Source organism: Typopeltis vanoorti, chromosome 26, assembly GCF_054136105.1.
Source record: "Typopeltis vanoorti isolate ZY-2024b chromosome 26, IOZ_Tvanoo_1.0, whole genome shotgun sequence".
NCBI lineage: Eukaryota > Metazoa > Arthropoda > Arachnida > Uropygi > Thelyphonidae > Typopeltis > Typopeltis vanoorti.
The window spans coordinates 2,892,612-2,919,860 of record NC_143574.1 but is presented as its reverse complement, the minus strand read 5'-3'; the positions used below and the strand labels follow the sequence as shown (position 1 = coordinate 2,919,860).

General features: G+C 37.0%; 1 protein-coding gene across 1 annotated transcript in view; it reads left to right on the top strand.

Moving 5' to 3' along the window:
- The window catches only part of LOC150092270 (dynamin-binding protein-like), a 247,536-nt gene that overhangs the window by 69,454 nt on the left and 150,833 nt on the right, over nucleotides 1–27,249 (top strand). Inside the window, exon 5 of the mRNA XM_090414833.1 lies at nucleotides 11,185–11,305. Within this exon, the coding sequence (XP_090270959.1) occupies nucleotides 11,185–11,305 (121 nt within the window). The remainder of the gene's footprint in view (nucleotides 1–11,184; nucleotides 11,306–27,249) is intronic.

Sequence of the window (27,249 nt, the reverse complement as noted above, 5' to 3'; positions counted from 1 at the left end):
TTGAATAACTGTTGTAATAGATATGGTATGAAGGTCAGCAATAAAAAGACAAAGACAATTAAAATAGGCAGAATCATTGAAAATGTCAACTGTGTTGTGAATGGAGAACCTGTGGAACAAGTAAAACATTTCAGCTACTTAGGCACGATTTTTAGTGAAGATGGTAAATTAAATATGGAAATAGACAACAGAATCAACAAAGCTGGTATGGTAGGAAGTCAATTGAATAAATTCATATGGAATAAGAGAGAAATTAGTCAGAACACTAAATTAGCTGTATTAGCTGTATAAGACAGTGTTCAAACCAGTTTTAACTTATGGATCTGAGAGCTGGGTTAGAAGTAAAACACTTGATTAAAGACTAGAGACTGCAGATATGAGAGTCCTGAGAAAGATTAGAGGCGTGAACAGATGGCATCAATGGCAATATCATATTAAAAACGATTATATTAGGAAAGAACTTGACATTGTCAGCATCCAGGAATGCATTAGCAGAGCTAATCTCAGATGGTATGGTCACTTAAACAGAACGGGCAAGGAAAGATTAGCAAAACAAGTGTTCTCTGCCAAGTTGGCAGAAAAACAACCCAGAGGAAGACCAAGATATAGGTGGATTGATACGGTACAAAGTGCCTTAGCCGATAGAAATATAAGATCTGGTAATGTTGGAGTCTTGGCAAGTAACAGACTGATTTGGAGAAAAATTGTAGATAGGAAGTTAGTAATGATGTAAATTTTTCATGTAGTATATTGTTTTTGCATTTTTCATTTATTTATTTTACCTGGTCTGGAAACCCTGCTCTATAGACCAAATCTGGAACTTTTTAAAGCTACTTCAGGCCTCCAATAAGTGGGGGCAATGGTCTCACAGCAGGTAATGAAATTCAGGATATGATAGTACTACAGGATATGATAGTACACCCCTTGAGGGTACATGGCAGGAATTTGATGATGATGAGTGTCCAAAAATAGAGAAAGAATTTTAATTTAGCTACTTTTATCTTGCTCAGTGCAAGTAATAATTTATGAGCAGTGTTTGAAAAGTAGTGAGTCTGTTTGGCAAAGGAAATGATGCTTAAGGAAAAATCTGAGGATACTCTACTGACTTTTTCTTGGGTTTATTTTGATCTATCTGATTTTAGGATAATAAATGAATTTATTTGCCCAGTGTTATACCACTGGTTTACTCGTTTGGGAGCCTTGGGATGGGGGAGTACTATGTTTGGTGTTTAGACTTGGATTTCCTCATTTGGTATTGTATGAAATTATCTCATAATCTCTTAGAATATGAGAAAAAATCAGCAATAAAAATACAAAGTATAAACATAGATAGGAACACTGAAAACAACATTAGATGCATCCTGAATACAGAACTTATAAAGAAGATATTAAATATTTTATCTCTTTAGACATAAATTTTAATGAAGATAGCAAATTAAATGTGGAAATAGGCACTAGATTAAGCAAAGCTGGTATGGTAGGGAGTCAAACGAATAAATTTATATGGAATAAGAAAGAAGTCAGTCAAAACAGCTGTATACAGAACATTGTTCAAACCAACTTTCACATGTTAATCTGAGAGTTGAGTTTGAAATACAGCAATTGATCAGAGATTAGATACCACAAATATGAGAGATCTGAAAAAAAATAATTGGGGAGTGAACAGACAGCATCAGTGGCAGAATCATATTAAAAATGAAGGTATAAGAAAGGAAATTTATGTTAAAGCAGGTTTTTTTATATATATATTAGTCATTTATTTAGAAACTAATGTCTGACTAGTTTCGCTCACATGAAAATTGCTGGCTTTGCCAGGGTTTTAAAAAAAGCAAAATATATATAAAAAGAACAACTCTGACTCCTCAGTTTTAGTGTGAACAAAACTAGTCACATATTGGTTTCTAAATAAACAACTAATATAAAAAACAAAATCTGTTTTAATTCTGTGTTTTTTAGTTATAAAAATCTCTCAAATAAGAAAAGTTGATATTGTTAGCATGTATGAACAGTGCAAATCTCACTTAAACAGAATGGGGAGGAATGATTAGCAAATCAGGTGTTTGGTATCAGGATGATAGGAAAAAGACTTAATGAAGATCATGATCTGGGTAGATTGATACACTTAGAAGTGCCTTGGAAGACCGAGATATAAGATCTTGCAGTACTAGAGTTCTGGCAGATAACAGACTAATTTGGAGGAAAATTGTTGACAGGAAGTTAGTAGTAATGTCAACTTTTTGTGTTACACTATCATAGTACCTAAACACCACTTAAAGGTATATCAGGAATTTGTTGATGACGATTAAATATGCTGTTATCTATCATATGCAATTATTTGGTCAGATTTTGACTTTGAAGACTTCTATGGTAGGAAAATATGATATCATCTTTATAATTTTTTTTATGTGGCTCCCACCTGGAAAAGATTTATTCATGAATCTAAAGTAGATTTGTACCATGGATGGATTCAGGTTTATATATTATTATTATTATTACGTGACACCTCCAGGGAGTCTAAAGACTCATCAAGGGAAGGTGCCTACTCTACAACTCTCTGTCTCCACCACTCAATTCACCAACTACAACAAACCATAACTCCACTAACACCATTTACTGCCAAGCACCACCACTAGTATTTTCATAGACAATCACAAACATCCATGCCCACAGTGGGATTCGAACCTGCAGCCTTTTGGCTGGAGAGTGGATACGCTAACCACTTGGCCAACCAGGCCAGCTATATATATATATTTAGCTATTATATTAATACAGTAGTTTAGTCTCCTTTTTGCCTTCTCACTTTTCAGCATTCTGCTCTTTTGTCCCTTTCAAATATAACGATGATTTATACGTGCCATGTGGTTCACTCTTTCACCATGTTTCACTGAACTTCCATGCTGTTTCTCTCAATTTGATTTGCATTCATTCTCAAGAATCAAAATATTTAAAGGTATCTACTTTAGTTAATTTGCCCTTCCCTGTAGTCTGCTTTTTACCTCTTTTTGCCAGTGTTCTGGTCTCTAACCCGACATATAAATGTGTGTGTGTGTGGTGGTGGTGGGGGGGGTGCCTGTATATTGTTTTTGCATTTTTCATTTATTTATTTTACCTGGTCTGGAAACCCTGCTCTATAGACCAAACCTGGAACTTTTTAAAGCTACTTCAGGCCTCCAATAAGTGGGGGCAACGGTCTCACAGCAGGTAAAAATTCATCTCCCACCTAGACAATCACAAACATCTCTGCCTACAGTGGGATTCAAATCTGCAGCCTGTTTGTTGGAGAGCAGATATGCTGATCTCTCAACCAACCAGGCAAAAGCCAGGTCTGAGAGATTATTATGCATACCATATAGAAATAGGTAGAAAAAATAGTTTAATTAATGCTACTAGTTGTGTGAACAGCTATGGTTCACTTCACATAGGGAATTAAACAAAACATTGAGCTACAAGCAGGTAAAAATTTTGAAAATTTCTGAAAAAATAGAACAATATATTTTTATAAAAAATAACTCATTAAATAATCATTGCAAATCATGCTAGAAAATGTAAAATTTAACTCTTTTTTACATGTAATATATTACATATAATGCTAATAAGCATTATGCATTTAGTTTGTAATAGAAACATAAGAAACAGTTTATAGTTGTTACTTTTTATGCAAATAAGCATTATGAAATTAAGTATTATTTTCTACAATTTATGCATGTTTTCTTACAGAGACTGAAAAATGTGTAAAAAAAAAAAAAAAAAAAAAAAAAAAAAACCAACAAAGTTTTTTGTGAAGCATGAGCTTTGCCTTCACTTCACAAAACCCTGTTACCCCCTTTAAAGTATCATATTCATATCATATCAACCCTGTCCTGAATTCCATCTTTTCCCACCTTCTCCAATAACTTAATTGTAATTTTTGAGATAATAATTGCCCTATAATTTGCTACTTTTTCTTTATGCAGTGGAATTATTTTGCCATCTTTCCACTCCCTAGTTAACTTCCCAGAACTGAGGCTTAAATTGGACAGCTTGGTCAGAAGAGCTGCCATTTCCCTTGCACATTGTCATAATATTTAGGCTGATACTCCATCTAATATAGCCATATTCTCATTAAGGTTTTGTAATATCATAAGCAGCTCCAATTGATCTCTCTATTCTCACATCAGGTATGTCAGTATTGCCACCTGGAGTGATCACTCAGTAACTCAACTATTTTGTTTGCTTCTTTTACCTCCCTACCATCAACACTTTTAAGGTATCCTTCCATACTCATTCTTCCTCTTATTCTAACAGACATCGGCAAGGATTATCTCCCATTTGTTGGACCGTATGGCTATGGGGGAGACAAACAAAAGAGGTTTTGAATTGATCAATTTTGCCTCACAAAATGAACTCACCATTACTAACACTCTATTTCCCCATAAACCTTCTAATGTAGCCATATTACCTCCACTTTGGGAAAGCCTGTGGCTTTAGAGATTGCCAGACATAGAATTATTTGCTGTTAAGAAGTATTTGTAGAAATGCAAAGCAGGCGATTATGACAAACTGAGATGCCAGCATGCAGCAGTGCCATTCCATAAGATTTTAGAGGAGAAAGATATTAGTGGTCCATGGGAGATAGGCAAGAGGTGTTTGAAGAAAGCAGTTGGAAGTTTTTCCACTTGGTTATACTATAAATTAAAGATACCAAGAAATTATATACTTGGTTTAATCCTTTATCCAAGTGTAAGCAAACAAGTTTGCACCTGAAGTATTTTCAGGACTGGGACAACTTGTATATAGAAGCTGATGACTTCACATCACTTTCCTTAGTATCCCATAATGCAAAATACATATCCATAATATAATACTCATGAAAATACTTCGGGTGCAAACTTGTTTGCTTACACTTGGATAAAGGATTAAACCAAGTACTTTCCTTAGTATCCCATAATTCAAAATACATATCCTCATGGGTATGTATAATGCATAGCATACCCATAATACCCATGAAAATATTTCAAGCACAAACTTGTTTGCTTACACTTGGATAAAGGATTAAACCAAGTATATAATTTCTTGGTATCTTTAATTTATTTTGAAGAAAGCTGTATCGGAGAATATAATCAGATAGGAGTTAGTTGGATGAACAACATCATTACAGAAAATTAAAGAGTTATAGAGGGTATGCAAAGAGAAAGATAATCTCTTACCAGCAGTATAAATTCCATTTCCTTCCTTCTTTGTGAAGGAAGGAAATGGAATTTTTCCATCCACATTTTTCTTTGCCCCCCACCTCTCCTCCTTCAGCCTATAGCAACAACCAACTGTATATTTCATCTTTGTGGCTTTGTCTCAATCTCATACAAAATGGCCTCAAATGAGCTTCTCTCTGCATTACAGTCCTCCTACTGTATTTTGATTTTTTGGACTTTATTTCTTCTGGTATCATTAGCAAAAGCCCTCCCCATTTCTATGCATTTTTTTATTAAACACAGTACACTTTCTTTTTTTTTTTTCACATAGTAGACTCAATCCATAGTACAGGGCGATTGGAATGCCAAAATTGGAACAGACATCAGCAAAGATTATCTCCCATTTGTCGGACCGTATGGCTATGGGGGGAGACAAACAAAAGAGGTTTTGAATTGATCAATTTTGCCTCACAAAATGAACTCACCATTACTAACACTATATTTCCTCATAAACCTTCTAGAAGATGGACATGGACTTCCCCTGATGGTAAAACACACAAGGATAAAGTCAATTGACTTTATCCTTGTAAGCGCAAGATTTAAAAACTCCATCAACCTTACCTAACATCAAGAACCAGATCATTTCTTGGAGCCAACATTGGCAGCAACCACAACATGGTCATCACAACTGTGAATATGAAAATGAAAGCAATATTACCTACAAAATCAACTCGTAAAAGATATAATATAGAAAAATTAAAAGATTCCCAAATACTATATAAATACAAATTAAAACAAATTTTTGACACAAGCTTCAAGAAATATAATAATATCAAATCTAAAACCAAATACTTCTCACAAAAGATAACTGAGACAGCTGAAGAAATCATTGGATACAAAAGGAAAATAAATAAACCATGGATAACCAAAAATATTTTGGACTGTATTTTTTGAGAAAATAGAAAACTAGAAATAGGTTTCTCGCATATTAATAGCTATGATAATAGAGAACAATATAAAAATATTACTAAGATTGTTAAAAAAGAAATCAAACATGCTAGAAAATTATGGATATTAGATAAATGCAAAAATATAGAAGAGGACTTAAATAAAAATAATTCAAAAGTGCTTTTCAAATTATCAATAAGTTAACCAAACCTTTTACTGCAATTAATTGGAGCATAGAAGATGAAGATGGAACTCCTATCACGGACAACCAGAAAATAGTTGATAGATGGAAATGTTACGCAACCAAGCTTTTTCAACTGACTGATGATATTTTGGATGGAATTTTGCCAGGAGGTTCGGAGGAAGGAGATTACCCGATATTGAAAGAAGAAGTCATTGTAGCAGTTAGCTCCTCAAATAGGAAAATCACCTGGAATTGATGGTGTTACAATGGAACTGATACGCGAAGGAGGTGACATCATCATAGACACCTTGCTAGATTTATTCCAGGATGTATCGAACACAGACTTGGCCTTCTGATTGGCAGACTTCTGTCCTTGTACTTATTCTTAAAAAGGGAAACAGCAATAAATGTAGCAACTACAGAACTCTAAGCCTTATTAGTCATCCAAGCAAAATCCTGTTAAGAATACTATTGTCGAGAATTGAAAAGAAAATAGAAAGCAGACTATCGGATGAACAAGCGGATTTTCGGAAGTCCAGAAGTACAATCGACCATATTTTTACAATACACATACTAGGCAAAACATACATAGAACATAACAAAATAATCTGTCACAACTTTTTAGACCTTCAAAAAGATTTTGACTCAATATGGCATGAGGCATTTTGGAAAATTTTAGAACATTATGATATTGAGAACAAAATCATTAGGATTATTAAATCTCTTTATTCCTCATCTGATATGAGAATTGAAATTAAAAATTACAGTAGTGAACCATTCCGGGCAGAACGGGGGTAAGACAGGAATGCATCTTGTCCCCTCTTCTTTTTAATTGTTTTCTGGATTTTTATTTAGCATATGGCTCACACATGAAAAGTTACATTACATTAATCCTTAATATATATGGACATAATAATAGACATGTACAATAATAAGACATAATACAGTCATAAAAGAGACACTCAAGAATAGGCTACAACTGAATGTCTAGGTTGATTATCCAGTTGACTGCACTTGGTGTAGTATGGATGAAGTCTGACAGGTTTCCACTGTATACACGTTGGACACATTCTGCTGTAATATAATTAACTGTCTGGTGGGGTGATCCACAGTCGCACCTGGGTGAGGCATTTTTCTGGAATATGTCATAGATGAATCTCTTCATGAATATGACACTGGAATAGTAGTTGGTGGACTAAGAATAAATAACTTACGTTTTGCAGACGATATCGATCTTCTGGCAGAAAGTGAAGAAGAATTACAAGAGATAACCAGCCGCATTTTCGGAACATTAAAAAAATATGGATTATACATAAACCTACAAAAAACAAAAACAATGACAAAATCAGACATTGAATTCTTAAAGATACAAATTGGCAATAAACAAATTGAGAATGTAAACAAGTTCACTTATCTAGGAAGCATGTTGAGTCAAGATGGCCGTTCAAAAACTGAATTTGAAAAAACCGACATTAAATACCGAATTGCTAAGGCAACCGTGGCTCTACAGAAGTTAAAAACCATTGTGGGGCGATAACAGAATAGCAATCACAACCAGACTAAGACTAATTGACACCTTGGTGAATTCTATCCTCTTGTATGGTTGTGAGGCCTGGGCTTTATTGAGGGAAGATGAGAGGAGACTCCTGTCTTTTGAAATGAAAACTTACAGAAGACTTTTGAGAATTCCCTATACCACTCACGAAACCAATGAAAATATCCGAAAACTGATTGATTTCATAGACTGGAGAAGAAGGGAAAATATTCTGACAGTCATCAGAAGAAGACAAATGAAATGGTTTGGACATGTGGAGAGGGCTAATGGCATTCCAAAGCAAACACTAGAAGGAATCGTTCCAGGATTAAGGGTTAGGAGCCGACCTCGATTAAAATGGACTGATAACATCAAAAAATGGACAAATTCCTCCCTTTCTCAACTGACATCAAGAACAAGAGACCGAGATGATTGGAGGAGGCTAACAAAGAATATCACCTACCAGCCATGAATGACCCAATGGCCCATTTAGGACTACTGGAAAGAAGAAGAGAGAGACTCAACCCACTGCTATACTTGTTATTATTGAATTCCACCTCCATGGAGTCTCATCATCCACTGTAGGACTCCACACTACACTAATATGGGAAATCTGTTTCTTTTTCATCACTGTTTTGCAGAACTAGATTTTTTTTCTGTAACTGTTGTTTTCATACATATTAAAAATGCTGGCTTTTACCTTTTTGACAGACTGGTATTTGATTAGTTTTAATTTCTTCTAAGCTTTCTTAACTGGGATGTCTGTACATATGATGTTTTTTGTGGGCCTGTCTTTGGTAGATCATAGCCCTTCAGGAATTGGGGGATTTTCTTTATGTGCAATCTTGAGTCAAAAAGTTTTTCTTCCTGAAAAACAGGAAAATTGGTCAGAAGAATGCAGTTTACATTTTCTCTTAGTAAATTGTTTTTTTTTTTTTTTTTTTTAAGCATTCCTATTTTGTTGTGTAAAATGTGCATTGTATTTACAGACAAGGTACACCAACCATCATAGCCTTAATTCCTTTGTCCATAATCACAATTAACAAATATCCGTCATAAGAATGGAAACAGATTTCCGTTTTGAGATCTGCTCTCATTGTTTTCACATGTGATTTCAGTACCATTATGGGCCGGTCTATTTGTTGCATAAGCAGGCAGATATTCACCATATATATTGTGTCAGGTTGCTTCTCTCTATATCTGTTTGGCATTATGTCCCAGATTGAGCTGCTGCTTTAGGTTCATTTGTATATTTGTTACATTACAGATCTAAATGTTAGATTGAAACTTCTGTACACTATAATGCCAGCCTGGTTGGCTGAGTGGTTAGCGTATCTGCTCTCCAGCCAAAAGGCTGTAGGTTCAAATCCCCCCATGGGCATGGATGTTTGTGATTGTCTTTATAAATACTAGTGGTGGTGGTGGGCAGTAGATGACGTTGGTGTAGATGATGCTGTTTGCTGTAGTTGGTAGATTGAGTGTTGGAGACGGAGAGCTGTAGAGTAGGTGCCCTCCCTCGAGGAGTATTTGGACTCCTTGGATGCGCCACATAAATATAGTACTCTAAGTTAAAGTCAAAGCAGATGAAATGCTACATGCATTCTGAATATGAGATAATAAAGTTCATGAAATAGTGCAGATTTACCCCTAGTTAAAAATCTCACCTGATGATCTCTTATATTTGTTAACAAGGGAATAAAACTTTAGCATATGCATGATAACCCTTTGAATCCTTGATGGTAGTGCTAGGTGGAGTACATGTGAAATAAATGCAGTGTGTCTGCTTGCTCCAGTCTTCCTTATGTTGTCTAACATATACTATTTCAAACAGATCTATAATTATATAAAGTTGAAATGTTATATGCTTCAACAGATGTGATGTTTATATTATGCAGACAGCTTGTCGTTTACAGAAACAGTTTTTCTTTGTGATGTGTATGTGAATTTGTACCTAGAACTCACCAAGCATTAGGTGAGTTCTAGGTACAAATGGCTCCGAGTCATGATTACAACTTTTGATATCATCTTTAAACTAAGATAAATTAATTTAGAACGCACAGTATATATTGGTACACAAACAGACATGATATGTTTTGTTTTAGTCTATAGATTTTAGCAATATGGCCTCTAAGTTAAATTACACTTATTCAGTGAAACTTCATACAATATATTTCTCAATGGATAGGTTCATGTTTTATATACAGGGTGATCCAAAAGTAACAGAAAAAGTAAAAATTCAATAATTCAAAAAGTATAGACAGTAGCACGATGCAGTTTTCACAGAAATGCACAGAAAGACATGGGATTTTTTTTTAATAACAAAAAATTTTATTGCCAGAATAGTTACATTTTCCACTGACAGGTGGTGCTTCAGTTGTGTCAGTAGTTTGTACATTGGCACATCACAGTTTGCAACGCAGCTAGGATTACAAATGTTCAATGTGATGGCCGTCAGATGTGGCACAGCATCAAAGAGGGTTTCAGCTGTAAATCCTGTCACATGATAGCTTCTTTCAACATGGCCAATGACATCGGCCGATCTCTGTACACCTGTGACTTCAAGTATCCCCATAACCAAAAGTCACAAGGTGTAAAGTCTGGAGACCTTAATGGCCATTCATGCGGGAAAGAGCAACTGAGGACATGGTCATTGCCAAATGTTGATCGCAGCAGGTTCTGGACAGGACTTGTGATGTGCGGAGGCACTCCGTCCTGCATGAATGTTACACTATGGAGCACTTGCCTCTCTTGCAAGGAGGGAATGATGCTGTCTCTTAAAAGCACTGCATAACGCTCGCGTGTGACAGAAACAGTTCGAAATGTACCACTGTGGACTTCCTCAAAGAAAAAGCGGCCTATAATGAATGACGCAGTGAACCCGCACCACGCTGTCACCTTTGGCTGATGCAAAGGGGTTTCCAAAATTTCCGGATCTATTTAAATAGCGACAAGCAGCAGCTCTGGGACCACTGCAGCGCCACCTGCCGGTGACAAATGTAACTATTCTGGCAATAAAATTTTTCGTTATTAAAAAAAAATCCCATGTCTTTCTGTGTATTTCTGTGAAAACTTCATCGTGCTACTGTCCATACTTTTCAAGTTATTGAATTTTTACTTTTTCTGTTACTTTTGGATCACCCTGTGTGTGTGTGTACACACAGGGTGATCCAAAAGTATACATTTTCTCTTAGTAAGTTGTTTTTTTTTTTAGTATTCCTATTTTTGTTGTGTAAAATATGCATTGTATCTATTCTTAGTCATAGTGATTGCTCTGATGTTTAAGTATGAAAAGCAATTTTTGAAACAACATGTTATAATTTAATGAAGATCGTTTTAATTACATTTTTCAGAAAGAAAATGAGAGAGCAAAGGCAGTGTGTTATTACAGAATTAGTGCAGACAGAAAAAGATTATTTACAGGATCTAAAAATTCTTTATGAAACATTTTTGAAAGATCCAAGTAAAGGAAAGGTTATTAATATTATTATTTTTTAATTTATATAACTAAAGTATGAGGAAAAATTAGAGTAATTTTTCTTAGTACATTCTTTTAGAGTGTAGTTCACTATCTCTGATAATTTGTTACAAAATTAGAAAATCATTCTATCTGCTTCTACTTCTGCAGCTTGTCCCAGTTACATGGGTTCGCTGTTTTTGTGAGCCTCCTCCACATCCAAGTTCTTCGTCATCAAGTCCTCCTCCACCATCTCCCTCCATCTCTTCTTTGGCCTCCTGCGCTTCCTCCTCCTCCTCTGCACGTCCATCTTCATGACCTTTCTTCCAACATATTTGTTCCCCCTCCTCATCACATCACCAAACCATCTCAATCTAGCCTCCTGTATCTTCGCTCCTAAGTTCGTAACTTTCACCATTCCTCTCACATACTCGTTTCTCGGATGATCCTTTCTGGTCACACCGCACATCCACCTAGCCATTCTCATCTCCACTACCTCCATCCTGCCAATGTTATTTTCCCTAGCATACATCATAGCTGGTCTCACTACTGTCCTATAGATTTTGCCTTTTAGATTGATCGGCACCCTCTTATCACATAGCACTCCAGCCATCTCTCTCTCTCCAGTTCCTCCATCCCGCTTTTATCCTACATCCCACTTCCTTCTCAACTTCTCCATCCTCTTCCACTGTTGATCCTAAAGTCCCTAACCTTCCTGATGACATTTCCTTCCAGCTCCAGATCTGTCTTCTGGCCACTGTCCACTTTGCAACACATATGCTCTGTCTTACTTCTGCTTAGTCTCATACCTCTCTCTCTTCTAGTACTTTCCTTCATCTTTCCAGTTTAGCTGCCACTTCTTCTCTTGAATCTGCACACAGCAGGATGTCATCTGCACATCATTGTCCAAGGCAGGTCTTCTCTCACCTCCTCTGTCACCACCTCCATCACAATATTAAACAGGAACGGACTTAATGCTGACCCTTGATGCAAGCCAACTGTCACTTGAAAACTTTGTCTGTCACAGGCAGGTCTGAACTCATCTTCACATTTCTGTACATCTCCTGCACCAACCTGACATATTTCTCTGGTACCTTCTTCTCCCTCAGACACCTCCAGACTTCTTGCCTTAGCACTCTATCATACGCTTTCTCCAGATCAATAAACACCAGATGTAGCTGTCGTTGTTTCTCTCAAAACTTTTCCATCATCTGCCGTAACCCAAAGATAGCATCTGTCGTTGATCAACCAGGCAAGCCAAATTGCTTCTTTGCAATCGACACCTCCTTCCTCAATCTTCCATCAAGAACCCTTTCTAAGATTTTCATTGTGTGGGACATCAACTTTATTCCTTTGTAATTCTTAGTCTTGTGCATCCCCTTTACCCTTGTAGATGGGGACAAGAGTACTTTCCCTCTACTCCTTGGATATATTTTTCTGTTGGCAAGCTTTTATGAACAGGTCAATTGCCCCCCCCCCCAGTGCCTTCCGGTTACATGAAAATTCACCGAAAAGACATTTCACTGAAAATTTTAAATTTTTGATAATGTTATAATAAAAATAATCCATTTAGAGCCAAAGAGATTTTATAATACAGTACATAATTTAGAGACGTTATTTCTTTGTTGCCTCGAATATAGGTAAACTGGAATGGTTCAACATTTTCTTGTAAAAGTTTCAAATAGTGAATCTGAGTAAAATTCATCCCATAATAATTGCTGTATTGAAGTCGCTTATTACTACTAGCAACAATAATAATAATGGAGCCCGTGTAGTTCAGTAGGGATAAACAAAGCCATTTAGTTAGAAAGACCTGGCTAGTTGGGATCCCATTTATGACTCACATAATTTTTATCAGCCCTGTTCAGCTAAAGGTAAGTTAGAAGGCATAATACGGAGATGGCTGGGCTTTTCCTCCTGGAAACAGACATATCAGTCCCATGAACGGACATGAAACAGTTATCGGACAAGAAAGACTATAAGAAACCATATTGTTCTATAATTTTTTCCTATTAAAGTAGCATTGCTTTCTCACTCTGCACATTTCAGTTTTTGTTCTAAATGGATCAGTTTTCTCATAACATTTTCAAAAATTTAAAATTTTCGGTGAATTTTTTAATCGATGAATTGCATTTTCGGTGAATTGTCGTTTGATGAATTGTTCATTCGATGAATTGTCTTTCGATGAACTCTCTGGATACCGTGCCTTCCATGCCTCCACTGGGATCCTGTCAGGGCCCACCGATTTTCCATTCTTCATCCTCTTCATGGCTTCCTTCACTTCCACTCTACCATCCCCTCATAAGGCTGCCCATCTTCTCTGTGAGTCTTCGCATTTTCCTCATTCAAAAAGTCCTTCAAAGTATATTCTCCATCTGTTTCTTATATCAACCCTCCATAATACTCCTTTGATCTGCCTCACATGACCTCACATGATGTCCTTTGATACCTTATTTCTACATTTTGCTAATTTTTGCTAATTTTGCTAATGGAAGGACAGAGAAAATTTTTCTCTGTCCTTCCTTTGTTTCTAATTGATCATATTAAGATCTTGATATGCCATGGCATTTGCCTGTGCCAGAACTCTCTTGGCTTCTCGCTTTCTCACTGAGTCAACTGCCAAGTGTTGCTGACCACTGCCACTGCCTGTTACATTGACAAGTGCCACCGCTTGCTGCAGATTTGCGACAAAAAATTTTGCTCTTTACTCGTCCAACTTTTGCTTTGCCTTCCTCTTAACTGTCACTGCTTCTTGTACATTATTATTCCACTACCAACCCTCCTTTTGTTCTCTAATCTTTCCAGATGTTTCACCAGGCACCTCGACTGCACAGCTCAGAATTGCTTTTGAATTCACCAGTCTTGTACGCTTTCTAGTCCATCCGAAATTCTCTCTAACACCGTCTCCCTGAAACGGTTCCTCACAATCTCTTTTTTTAAGCAAAACCACTTAATTGTTTTCATCCCATGGCTTCCAAAGGTTCTTATCTTCGACCTTATTTTAAAGTCTGCGCACAGCAGCTGATGTTGCTGCGTTACTTGATCTGTTGGGATTACCTTGCAATTTGTCACTTCCTTAAGATATTTTCTTCTAGTCAAAATGTAGGTCAATCAAAATCTGTGAACTATTGCTACCACTTCTAAATGTTATCAAATGTTCTTCTTGTAGAAAAACGAGTTCACGATTGCCAGATCAAACGCCGCTGTGAAGTCCACAATCCTCTCTTCTTCATGGTTCATCATTCCTGCTCCATGGCCACCATGCACCCTTTCACAGTCCCTATTTTGTCTTCCTATGTGTCTGTTTAAGTCTCCTCCAACAATCATAATCTTATTTTCTTCGTTCCCTCATTTCTTCATCTAGCACGTTCCAGAACTTATCTTTCTCCTCTGCTCTACAGCCAACTTGCGAGGCATACACACGACCACTTGCTCTTCTCCAAGACCCAGTTTCATTCGCATGATCCTGTTGTTCCTCCTACCCACTTCCAGTACCTCGTCCTTCATTCTGCCACACACCACAATTCCGACATCATTTGTTCCCTCTTTATTTGCTCCAGTGTAAAACAATTTATTCCCATTAGAAAATCATTCTATATTTTTTTAATCCATATTAACAGTATATGACTTTTCATTAGTTGTAATTCAAAAGGCTAAGACACACAAACATTTGTATCCTAGCCCTTTTAAACATCAAAATTAACTACAAATGATACATATCATTAACAGTGGTTTATCTTCCCAGTGATAATACATATATAAAAGGAAAAGTCTATTCCAAGTGCAGTTAATGACACAGTGAAGGAACTTATCATCAAATTCCTGATAGATATCCTCAAAATATCTATCAGGAATAGATAGATAGATATCCTTTATTACTAACTTCCTATCAACAGTTTTCTTCAGAATTAGTCTGTTATTTATGGACTTGAATATATATTGTCAGATTTTCTATTTTGATCTTCTAAGGCACTTAGAAGATCAATCTATCTAGATCTCAACCTTTGTTGATGTCTTATCATCCAAAACCTTAGATCTGCTTCCACATTCTGAATGCAAACAATGTGATGTTCTGTCCTATTATCTTCATTTTTAATATGATTCTCCTATTTATGTCATCTGTTTACTCCCCTAATTTTTCATAGGACTCTCATATCTGCAAAATTATAGTTTAATCCTTTATCCAAGTGTAGCCAACAAAGTTTGCAGGTGAAATATTTTCACAGCTACTTGACTTAACTTCAATTGCCTTAGTATCCCATAATGCAAATCACACTTCATTTCAGAAGTGTATATTACTATGCATTATGAAAAGGGTCACTGCCCAGACCAGTTTTTATTTTATTTTATTTTTTTTTTAGGTATGTTAAACTGCAGGGATTCCTCTCCAGAAACTGAATGATCTACAAGCTCATTCTAAATCTCACAGAGTGACCCTAAAGGGTCACTTTTAAACTCATTACTCCTGACGTGAATTAGTTTAGGACAGGAAACTCGGCAGTCGCAGCCAAAAAACCAGCCACTGAGCAGAACCTCTCTACTCTCCTGGAAGCTGAAATCAGAGGGAAGTTTTTTGATGCTCAGATTTTTTGAGGTCCCATCAGTGGTAGTCATACCCAAAAGAGATATCAATGTTGAATTAATATAGAAGTCATATATATTCGCCATATACGAGTAGTAAAAAAGGTGTATCATCTTATTAAAATGCTTTAGATCAGATATAGTTTTAGATAGTTTTTCCACCTTGGTTAGATGGAGAGAGAGGTATGGGAATGATAGAAGAGGATTGAATAGCAGCAGTAGAAGAGAGAGGGAATGAGAGAGGTATGGGAATGATAGAAGAGGAGAAAATGGAAACAGACAGAGAGAGAGAATGAGAAGAATGCGAAGGAGTGTTGGAACCAGGGATAGAGTGATGCCAGTACAGCAGGTAAGTAGGGGAACACAGAGTGTTCCCTTACTCTTGCCAAGGAACAGAGTGGTAAGGGCTGCAATGTATGGAGTATGGAGACTCGATGATCCGTGGAGTGCAAGATAGGATGCCAGAGGAGTGTTTGCATGGAGGCAAATATCTCTTCTAGGCAAACAAACCTAGAAGAGATACCAAGGTTAACTGATAACTGCTCTTGCATGATGGATCAATTTGAGACCTGTGGTCCCTTATACCTTTATCAGATGTGTAGAAAATGTATTAAGGATGATTATTGAGCACTTGGCTCACCCATTGTGGGCTAATAGTAATAAGTTTGTTTTTTTAATCTGATCAGTACAGTTTTTTGGATTTGTTGTAGTCTACCACTAGGTTGCAGACAGTGATGGATTTGAGACGTTGAGCCTTTGGCTCACTCATGTTGGGCTTTTGGCAAGAACAAGAAAGACTCATACTGAACAGGAAAGTTTTTGTAAACTTTCCTGTTCAGTATGATTTTGTGACCTTTGTGTTTTGCATGATCATATTCACTAGTCTGTTGCTTGCCCTTAATGGGTTAAGTTGGATGGCAGCATTTGTAAAGAATTTTTCCAACCCTTTTGCCTAGGAAAGTTTTGATCACAGGGATACAGGCTTCTTAGTGGAGCTGTATATTTTTTACAATCCATGGTACATTGAATGTTATTCGTAAACATTTGCTTTGGATTATCTATAGTTTCTAATGTTTGACTCTGCTGTGTGACTAGACAGGTGAACCATATGTCAGAACTGTCTTGATCAGCTTCTTGTTTAGGAGTATTTTAAGTTCAATGCTTAGCTGGCTATGCCTGTTGAGTAACAGATATAGCTGTCCTATTTGCTTTTGAGGAAATGGGATCGATATGAGTTGTGAAGTCCTTTATCTAATTGTATCCCAAATTATCATAGAATGGAGGTGCCAAACGTTACCACCTCACCCTCCAGAGATATTCATCTTTTTGTGAATAGCACCATAGTACTCTTGTCTGTATTGATATCAATTCACCATTTTTTGAACCATTGTTATAGTTTTGAGATTGCATTTTGCAGTTTTTCAGTTGCTAATGTAGGTTGGAGGGAATGTACTGTTATTGTAGTATTGTCTTTATATAGTGCCATAGTGGTGGTGGTGGCGGCAGCTGTGTGTGTGATGTCAGTGCAACAAAAAGTATTAACAAAAAGTTGATTTGTAGGGGGAAAAAAGAGCTAAAACTTACTATTTATTTTTAGTGATTTTATTGCTAATCCAATAAGAAGCAAAATAGTAATAAACAACAAAATAATAGGACAATTAAATACATTCAGATATTTAGGTTGCACAATGTCATATGAAAATGAAGCTGATATAGAACCAAAGATATCAAACTTTTTAAAAGTAACAGGCATTATAAATAAAATTTTTAAACCCAATTATGTACAAAAACACAGACGAATAAGAATCTACAATACAGTTGCTAAACCAATCTTACTTTATGGCAGTGAGAAATAAAAAAAGCAGATGAAAGAAGAATTGAATTATCCGAAATGAAATTTCTGCGCAGAACTGAAGGAAGCACAATAATGGACAAAATGAAAAGCAGCGAAATCAGAAAAAAACTTGGAATTACAACCTCCCTAAATGAAACAGTGATTTTCTGTAGAGAAAAATGGAATGAACACATACTAAGAATGAATAGAAGCAGAATACCTAAACAAATTCTAAATTAACACCCAAAAGGTACTACTCAATGCAGAAGAAGACCCTTAAAAAGATGGAATTGAGTCCGAAACAGACCACTTGGCCTATAAGCCTGGAAAGGAAGAAGAAGTGATTTTATTGTTTTGTGCACATCTGTTGCACGTTCATTTGTTTGATCCTGAGGCATCAAGCATTAGCAACAGCAATGCATCGCAGATTTTTGTCATTCAGTTTACAACTGATACTCATGAGCTATGGAGTTGCTTTGTTCATCCTTTGTGAACATTTGCAGTTTTATGCTTTTTCAAAAATTAAGCCTTGTTTTTATATTCAGTTACCCATCACAGTGCAAAAGAAATGAACACTGGGAAAATGAGTTCTTATTTATAGTGAATCTGTCAGGAAAACTGTTGTGCATTGTTTGTGAAAACACTTTCTTACACAATAAAAGACTTGATCTTAATACTACTACTACTATTATCTTCACTGGGCATCTACAAATGCCGTATGGTCACTCCGATGCTCGGTGATGTGCCACACCAGGCCTCGCCATATAGTCCTGTTGTTTGCTTTTCTGGCGCCCTCAACTCTCTGAAGATCAGTCACTCCACACATGCCATCCATCCATCCATCTCATTGATGGTCTACCCCTGCCTCTTTTTCCAGGAACTTTACCTTCTATTACTGTTCTGAGAAGTCCCCATTTCATCCTTTCTATGTGTCCAAAATATTTTAACTTTCTTCTGTCAATATCCTTAAGTAGCCTTAAAAGTTCCGCTGATCTTTTCTAACACCCATTCATTTGTACGCCTTTCAGTATATGATATCCTCAGCAGCCTTCTGTAACACCACATCTCAAAAGCAGATATCTGTTTCTTATCTGACTTCTTTAGGTTCCAAGTCTCACATCCATAAGTCGCTGTTGGAAAAACAACTGCATCCAAAATCCTCAACTTTGTTTCCATGGAGATAGATCCATCCTTCCAGATATTAGACAGATCTCTGACTGTTGTTTTAGCCATTCCTGACCTTTTTCTGACATCTTCTGAACAGCAATTCTTACCTCAGACTACTGATCAATCTACCACCTATCCTAATTCTTGTCCTGAGCTCATCCAATGCTTCACGCATGATGTCCTCTGCATATATACTAAACAAGTGAGGAGAAAGTAAACATCCTTGCCTAACTCCTTTTCCAACTTGAAGCCAGTTAGTCAATCCAACACCTGTTCTTACCGTGGCTTGTTGCTCCTTATACAAGTTCTTTTCATTACTTCCCACAGTTTCCCATGCTCAACACAGTCAAAAGCTTTAGAGTAGTCTAAGAAACACATTACCAGAGGGAGTCTGAATTCTTTATATTTTTCTATGATCTGTCTAAGGCGAAGGATCTGATCTCTGGTGCCCTTACCGTTCCTAAAACCTGCTTGTTCCTTGGGCATCTCGGCCTCAACTTTGGCCTCAATCCTATTTAGCATGATCTTCAATAAAATTTTGCTTGCAATGAGATATCAAACTAATAGTTCTGTAATTCTTGCATGCCTTTATATCACCTTTCTTATGTAGTGGTATGAAAACTGACTTCTTCCAGTCTCTAGGCCATGATCCTGTCTCCCATATCCTTGTAATCAATCTATGAAACACTCTTATCCCTCTGTCCCCTGTGGCCTTAATTAACTCTGCTGGGATTTCATGTGCACCTGGGGCCTTATTGCTGTTGAGCTGCTTAACTGCTCTTTCAACTTCATGCCTAAGTGGAGGAGGTTCCAAATCAAAATCAAAATTTTCCTGGTGGGAGGGCTCCACATTTTCTTTATCCACGCTGTACAGTTCCTCACAGTATTCTTTCCATCTGTTTTTGATTTCCAACTCTTCTGTTAGTAATGATCCATTCCTGTCTTTGATTAGTGTTGGGTCTTTGTTATGGAGAGAATATGTGATAGAAAAAGGAAGAAATCAAAAGAAGACAAAATATGTTTGCTAAAAGAAGTTAAGAAAGTTTGCCAATGACAGAAGCACCTTACGAAATTGCTCTATGTTGACCAAAAACAGAAGTCTTTCTCTGAGAAGAAATTATTAAGCCTTGTCTCCATATATTTGCATGATGTCTGGATTGATAAAAATATCAAAAGGAAACTAGATGAAATTGCTCTTCAAAGCAGACAGTTACAAGATGCACCAAAGAACTCTCTCATGATGTATCTGAGCAACTGAAAGACCTTGTTTGTGCTTGTACTTTCTTTTCTTTAGCTTTGGAGGAATTTGCTGACATTGTGATGTAGCCAAGGTTAAGCATTTTTATAAGAGGAATTGATGATAATTTTAATGTTTTTGAAGAACTTATCGGTCTTGAATGGCATCATGGAAAAACAAAAGGATCAGACATATTTGAGAAAGTAAAACCATACTTAGAAAATCTACAAGTAGATTCTAGTAAACTCATCAGTGTTTCTACTGACGGAGCACCATCAGTGATAGGTAAAACCACTGGGACTGCGACATTGCTTGAAAACTTTTTCTGTCATCCTTTACTAAAATATCACTCCATTATACACCAAGAGTGTCACTGTGTGGAAACACGTTAAATTTCCCACATGTTATGTTACCTGTTGTGAAATGCATGAATAAAATCAGAGAAAGAGGACTAAACAGAATAGAATTCAGAGAATATTGTGAAATGTTAGATTTGGAAAATGGCGATCTCATTCTTCATTGTGAGGTGCGCCAGCTTTCTATAGGGTTCTGAGTAGATTTTGGAACCTGAAAATACTGTTCATAATTTTCTAGAAGGGAAAAATGAACTGCCTGAGGAAAGAGTCCTTTTATGTGAAAACAATTGGCTGTTTGATAAAGCATTTTTACTTGATGTTACCAGGCATCTCAGTTATCTAAATTTCAAACTGAAGGGCAAGAACAAATCATTTCCTAGCTTAGTAAATGGTATGTCAGTGTGTTCAGGATGAAGTTAAAATTTTTTACTTCTCAGTTAGAAAACGAGGATTTGATCCAGTTTCCACACTTTAAAGAGCGGAATGAATGTGCTGAAGATAATGGCAATTTTACAAAATATATTGAAAAAAATTAGGTTATTGCAAGAATCAGTTGAAAGTTGTTTTCGTGATTTTGCTAATGAAGAGGATTGCATATTTGCATTTATAAATCCATTTTCACTTAGTGAACAAAAAATATACAAATGGAACTTATTGACTTGAAAACAAATTCGTTATTGAACCTGAAATTAGATGAGCTTCCTTCAGTCCCAAATGCTTCTGACATGATTAATTTCTGGCAATCATTACCCTGTGAGCATTTTCCAGAATTAAGAAAATTTGCACAGAGTTATATCTGCCATTTCAGAATAATGTACAGATACTGTGAACAAGTATTTTCAGCCATGGCATTGATTAAAAACAAAATGAGATTGCGAATGACTGATTTAAATTTGAAGAAATCTCTGCTACTCTCAGTACCTAATATAACTCCAAACATTAAATCTCGCTGAAATCAAAACAGACTCAAAAGTCTCATTAAGGTAAGTAATGTTTATCTTGTTTTTATATTAAATCAATATATCATGGCTATATTAACATATTTTTACAGGGAGTTTTTAAGGGTACAAGAGTTGTATGGCACATCTGAACTCATACATGAAACAATTGGCACATACATGGAGCATAAAAGGTTAGAGGAGCCTCTGTAGCTCAGTCAGTATAGACGAAACAAAACTGTTTGGTTGGAAAGACCTGAGTTTGATTCCCGTCCATCATGTGAGGAACCTTTATCTGGTCTCTTTTGATTAAAGGTGAGTTAGCCAGTCTCATACGGAGATAGAGGTTTTTTCCCACTCGGGTTTTTCGTTCTTCAGAACAGGCAAACCGGCCCGTGAATACACCTGATCTACAGTCAAGAATGCGTATACTTAAAAAATCCTTCATTGGAGGACTCAGTTGGTTCTGAGGGATGGATGAGAAAAATTGGAGGAATCTCACACGACAATAACAACAACATAAAAGGTTGGCCACCCGGGACCTATAGTTTTAGTAGCCATTTCTCCAGTATATGAAAGATATCCGTTTGTTTTGGCAATATTTGCTGGATTAGCCAGAGCTCTGTTTGTAGAAAGAGCCACACTGCAAGAAGGTTGGATTGCCTTGGCTCAGTGAGGTTATATGTTGGACATCACCTGCCTTTTAATGCTGCACTCAAGGAACATGGTAGTGAAGTAAATGGGCTGACTCTGCTTTTACTTTGCTGTCCACTTTGACTGAACAGCAGCATGGCTTTCCTTATTGTCTTGTCAATTCACTCTTTTCCAATTTTTTTTTTTTTTTTTTTTTTTTAATATTAAACCATGATTTAGTTATATTAGGTATTACCACTTTCTTTGTTTATGAACATAGATCATTTAGGATACCATTTCCTCGTTCTAATCATGTACGTTTATTCCAAACAGAATTTGTGTTTCAGTTGATAGTCAACAGATATCATTATTAATAATGAATATGGAGTAGGTAGATAGGAAATAGAAAAGGCCACTTTATTCCTACCTACTCAAGATGCTAAACTTCTAAGTAATTGAATCCATATTCTCATGGAAAGGCTGAGACGTTGGTTATCCATTTTTAACTAAGTAATTTAAGGAAATTACAACGTCACTAAGATATACGTTAAAATAAATTTTAATATATTTCAATATTTCGGCAATGTCACGTTGCCATTTTCAAGAAACTTAAGAACAAGACACGTGCACGCAGTCACAACAAACAGTAAATGAGGAAGAAGCAAGAAGCTATTATTTCTCCTAAAGTCCTGATGGTGCCCTCTAGTGGGCAATGTTGGTATTCTTGGGCAATTGGGCTTGAAGGTCTTCTGATGTAGGTTTCCCAAATTTGAGGAAGTCTCATGCAGCCAAATTTGTTAAGGTTCGGATTGTTTCTTAGGGCTGAAGCTGATTCCATGAAAAGCCTTTCATACTTTTATTTACTACAGTGTACTATCGTGGCTTTCTTCCACCGTATTCTATGGCAGGGATCCAGCGCATGGTCAGCAAGACCAGAGTGGCTGTACTGGTGAAACCGGATGTAGTCCTTGTGTTCTGAAATTCTGATATTGGCTGTCCTGCCTGTTTGGCCAAAGTAGGACAGCTTACGGCTGCAAGGGACCTGGTATACACCAGGTAGGTCTGGGGGGGGGATTGGTCTTTAGTAGAGCAGATAAGGGATGCCAATTTTTTATATGGTCTGTAACAAGAAGTTAAGTCATGTTTTTTTAGCGTTTTTGTAATTTTTCTGAGGTGCCTCGGATATAGGGTATGGTGATGGATTTAGAGTAATCCTTGTTGTGAGGGGGGGGGGTTGTGGTTTACTGGTTTCAATATTTTTTTTTTGGTGGGGGGGGGATAGCCATTAGCTGAGAAAGTGTTGAGAATGTGGTTTAGTTCTGTGGTTAGGGCATTGTCATTTGAACAGATAAGTTTAGCCCTGTTGTGTAGTGTCTTAATGACTCCATATTGTTGCAAGGAGGGGTGGTGGGATTGTTGGTGAATGTATCTGCCTGTATGGGTGGGTTTTCTATAGACTGAGAAAACCAAGGTTCCATCAGGCTGGCGGGTGACTAGTGTGTCTAATAAAGGAAGGCAGTTGTTTTTTTCTTCTTCCAGGGTGAATTTGATTCTGGGGTGTTGGTTGTTTATATGTGTTAGGAAGGAGAGGAGTGCATCAGAGCCATGTGGCCAAATAGTGAACACATCATCAACATAGCGAAGACAAATGGTTGGTTTTTGTGGGGCAGAGTTTAAGGCTTGCTCTTCAAAAGTCTCCATATAAAAGTTGGCCAAGGGTGGGGAGAGTGGAGAACCCATGGCTGTCCCCTCTATTTGTTTGTAGAATTTTCCTTGCCAAACAAAATAGCCCGAGTTCATTGTGAACTGAAAAAGGGCTGTGATATCGGGAGGAAATTTAGCTTGGATTAGCTCTAAGGATTCTTTGAGTGGGACATTTGTGAATAAGGAGGAGACATCAAAACTGACCATTACGTCAGTGTGTTTGAGTGTAAGGTTTTCTATGCTGGCTTTGAAATGGGCTGAGTTTTTTATATGTGAAGGTGTGTTGCCAGTATAGTGTGAGAGAGCTTTGGCCAAATGTTTAGCTAGTTTGTATGTAGGGGAATCAATGCCATCCATTATGGGACGTAATGGCACATTTTCTTTATGTATTTTTGGGAGTCCATAAATACGGGATTATATGGAGTTAAATTGTTTTAATTTGTTAGTGATTTCCACAGGCCAAGAAGTGACCTTCTTAAGGAGTCTGTGGAGTTTTCTAATTTGTGAGTTGGTGGGATTGTATTCAATAGGGAGGTAAGTAGCCTGATCTAACAATAAAGCTTTCAGCTTACCTGTGTAATCCTTTTGGTTAAGCAATACTGTGGCGTTCCCTTTATCAGCTTTGGTAATTATTATTTTCTTGTTTTTCTTTAATTCCAGTAGAGCTTTAATTTCCTTATTGGGCATGTTGGCTTTTGGTGGTTTAGCTTTGGTCAGAACACAAGCTACATCCAGTCTAATATCATTGGCGACATGGTTTGGAAGGTGTCGTATTGAACGCGGGACACGACACCTTCCAAACCATGTCGGCAACGATATTAGACTGGATGTAGCTTGTGTTCTGACCAAAGCTAAACCACCAAAAGCCAACATGCCCAATAAGGAAATTAAAGCTCTACTGGAATTAAAAAAAACAACAAGAAAATAATAATCACCAAAACTGATAAAGGGAACGCCACAGTATTGCTTAACCAAAAGGATTACACAGGTAAGCTGAAAGCTTTATTGTTAGATCAGGCTACTTACCTCCCTATTGAATACAATCCCACCAACTCACAAATTAGAAAACTCCACAGACTCCTTAAGAAGGTCACTTCTTGGCCTGTGGAAATCACTAACAAATTAAAACAATTTAACTCCATGTAATCCCGTATTTATGGACTCCCAAAAATTCATAAAGAAAATGTGCCATTACGTCCCATAATGGATGGCATTGATTCCCCTACATACAAACTAGCTAAACATTTGGCCAAAGCTCTCTCACACTATACTGGCAACACACCTTCACATATAAAAAACTCAGCCCATTTCAAAGCCAGCATAGAAAACCTTACACTCAAACACACTGACGTAATGGTCAGTTTTGATGTCTCCTCCTTATTCACAAATGTCCCACTCAAAGAATCCTTAGAGCTAATCCAAGCTAAATTTCCTCCCGATATCACAGTCCTGTTTTCAGTTCACAATGAACTCGGGCTATTTTGTTTGGCAAGGAAAATTCTACAAACAAATAGAGGGGACAGCCATGGGTTCTCCACTCTCCCCACCCTTGGCCAACTTTTATATGGAGACTTTTGAAGAGCAAGCCTTAAACTCTGCCCCACAAAAACCAACCATTTGTCTTCGCTATGTTGATGATGTGTTCACTATTTGGCCACATGGCTCTGATGCACTCCTCTCCTTCCTAACACATATAAACAACCAACACCCCAGAATCAAATTCACCCTGGAAGAAGAAAAAAACAACTGCCTTTCTTTCTTAGACACACTAGTCACCCGCCAGCCTGATGGAACCTTGGTTTTCTCAGTCTATAGAAAACCCACCCATACAGGCAGATACATTCACCAATAATCCCACCACCCCTCCTTGCAACAATATGGAGTCATTAAGACACTACACAACAGGGCTAAACTTATCTGTTCAAATGACAATGCCCTAACCACAGAACTAAACCACATTCTCAACACTTTCTCAGCCAATGGCTACCCCCCGCGAAAAAAAAATATTGAAACCAGTAAACCACAACCCTCCCTCACAACAAGGATTACTCTAAATCCATCACCATACCCTATATCCAAGGCCTCAGAAAAAAAATTACAACCTCAGAAAAAAAATTACAAAAATCCTAAAAAAACATGACTTAACTTCTTGTTACAGACCATATAAAAAATTGGCATCCCTTATCCGCTCTACTAAAGACCAATCTCCTCCCCCCCCCCCTAGACCTACCTGGTGTATACCAAGTCCCTTGCAGCTGTAAGCTGTTCTACTTTGGCCAAACAGGCAGGACAGCCAATATCAGAATTTCAGAACACAAGGACTACATCCGGTTTCACCAGTACAGCCAATATCAGAATTTCAGAACACAAGGACTACATCCGGTTTCACCAGTACAGCCACTCTGGTCTTGCTGACCATGCACTGGATACCTGCCAATAGAATACGGTGGAAGAAAGCCATGATAGTACACCGTAGTAAATACAAGTATGAAAGGCTTTTCATGGAATCGGCTTCAGCCCTAAGAAACAATCCGAACCTTAACAAATTTGGCTGCATGAGACTTCCTCAAATTTGGGAAACCTACATCAGAAGACCTTCAGCTCAATTGCCCAAGAATACCAACATTGCCCACTAGAGGGCACCATCAGGACTTTAGGAGAAATAATAGCTTCTTGCTTCTTCTTCATTTACTGTTTGTTGTGACTGCGTGCACGTGTCTTGTTCTAAGTTTCTTGAAAATGGCAACATGACGTTGCCGAAACATTGAAATATATTAAAATTTATTTTAATGCATATCTTAGTGACGTTGTAATTTCCTTAAATTACTTAGTTAAAAATGAATCCATATTCATTATTAATAATGCAAAACCTCCAACAGATAACATTTCTTCAGCTGAACGACAGGCTATAAAAAGCCTAAAAAACAACAGAGATATAATAATATTACAGACTGATAAAGGCAATGCTACAGTAGTCCTCGATTCTGAAGAATACCATAATAAGATGCTTCAATTACTTGAAAATAATACTTATTCAATACTACAGGAAGATTCAACACGGGAACTACAAAACCACACAAACAATTTATTGAAGACAACAACTGAACTATCTCGCAGCATTCGGCTTTCTCTACACTCTCTTCATCCACTTATCCCATGTACTTATGGAGTTCCAAAAATCCACAAAGAAAACATCTCCCTTCATCCAATCGTGGAAGGTATTGATTCTCCGACTTACAAGCTTTCTAAACATCTTGCTAAATACCTTTTTTTTTTTTAATGTCTTCATCCTTCGTCAACAATACCATGGACTTTATATCACACATTAAAGATATAACTATCAACGAGAATGACATAATAGCGAGTTTTGACATAGTTTCCTTATTTACAGATGTCCCTACAGAAGAAGTGCTAATATTACTAAAGAACAAATTATCCAAAAAAATGTTTGCTTTACTGACCCATTGCATTAAGTCTGGTTACTTCCAATATCAAGACACCATTTATGAAC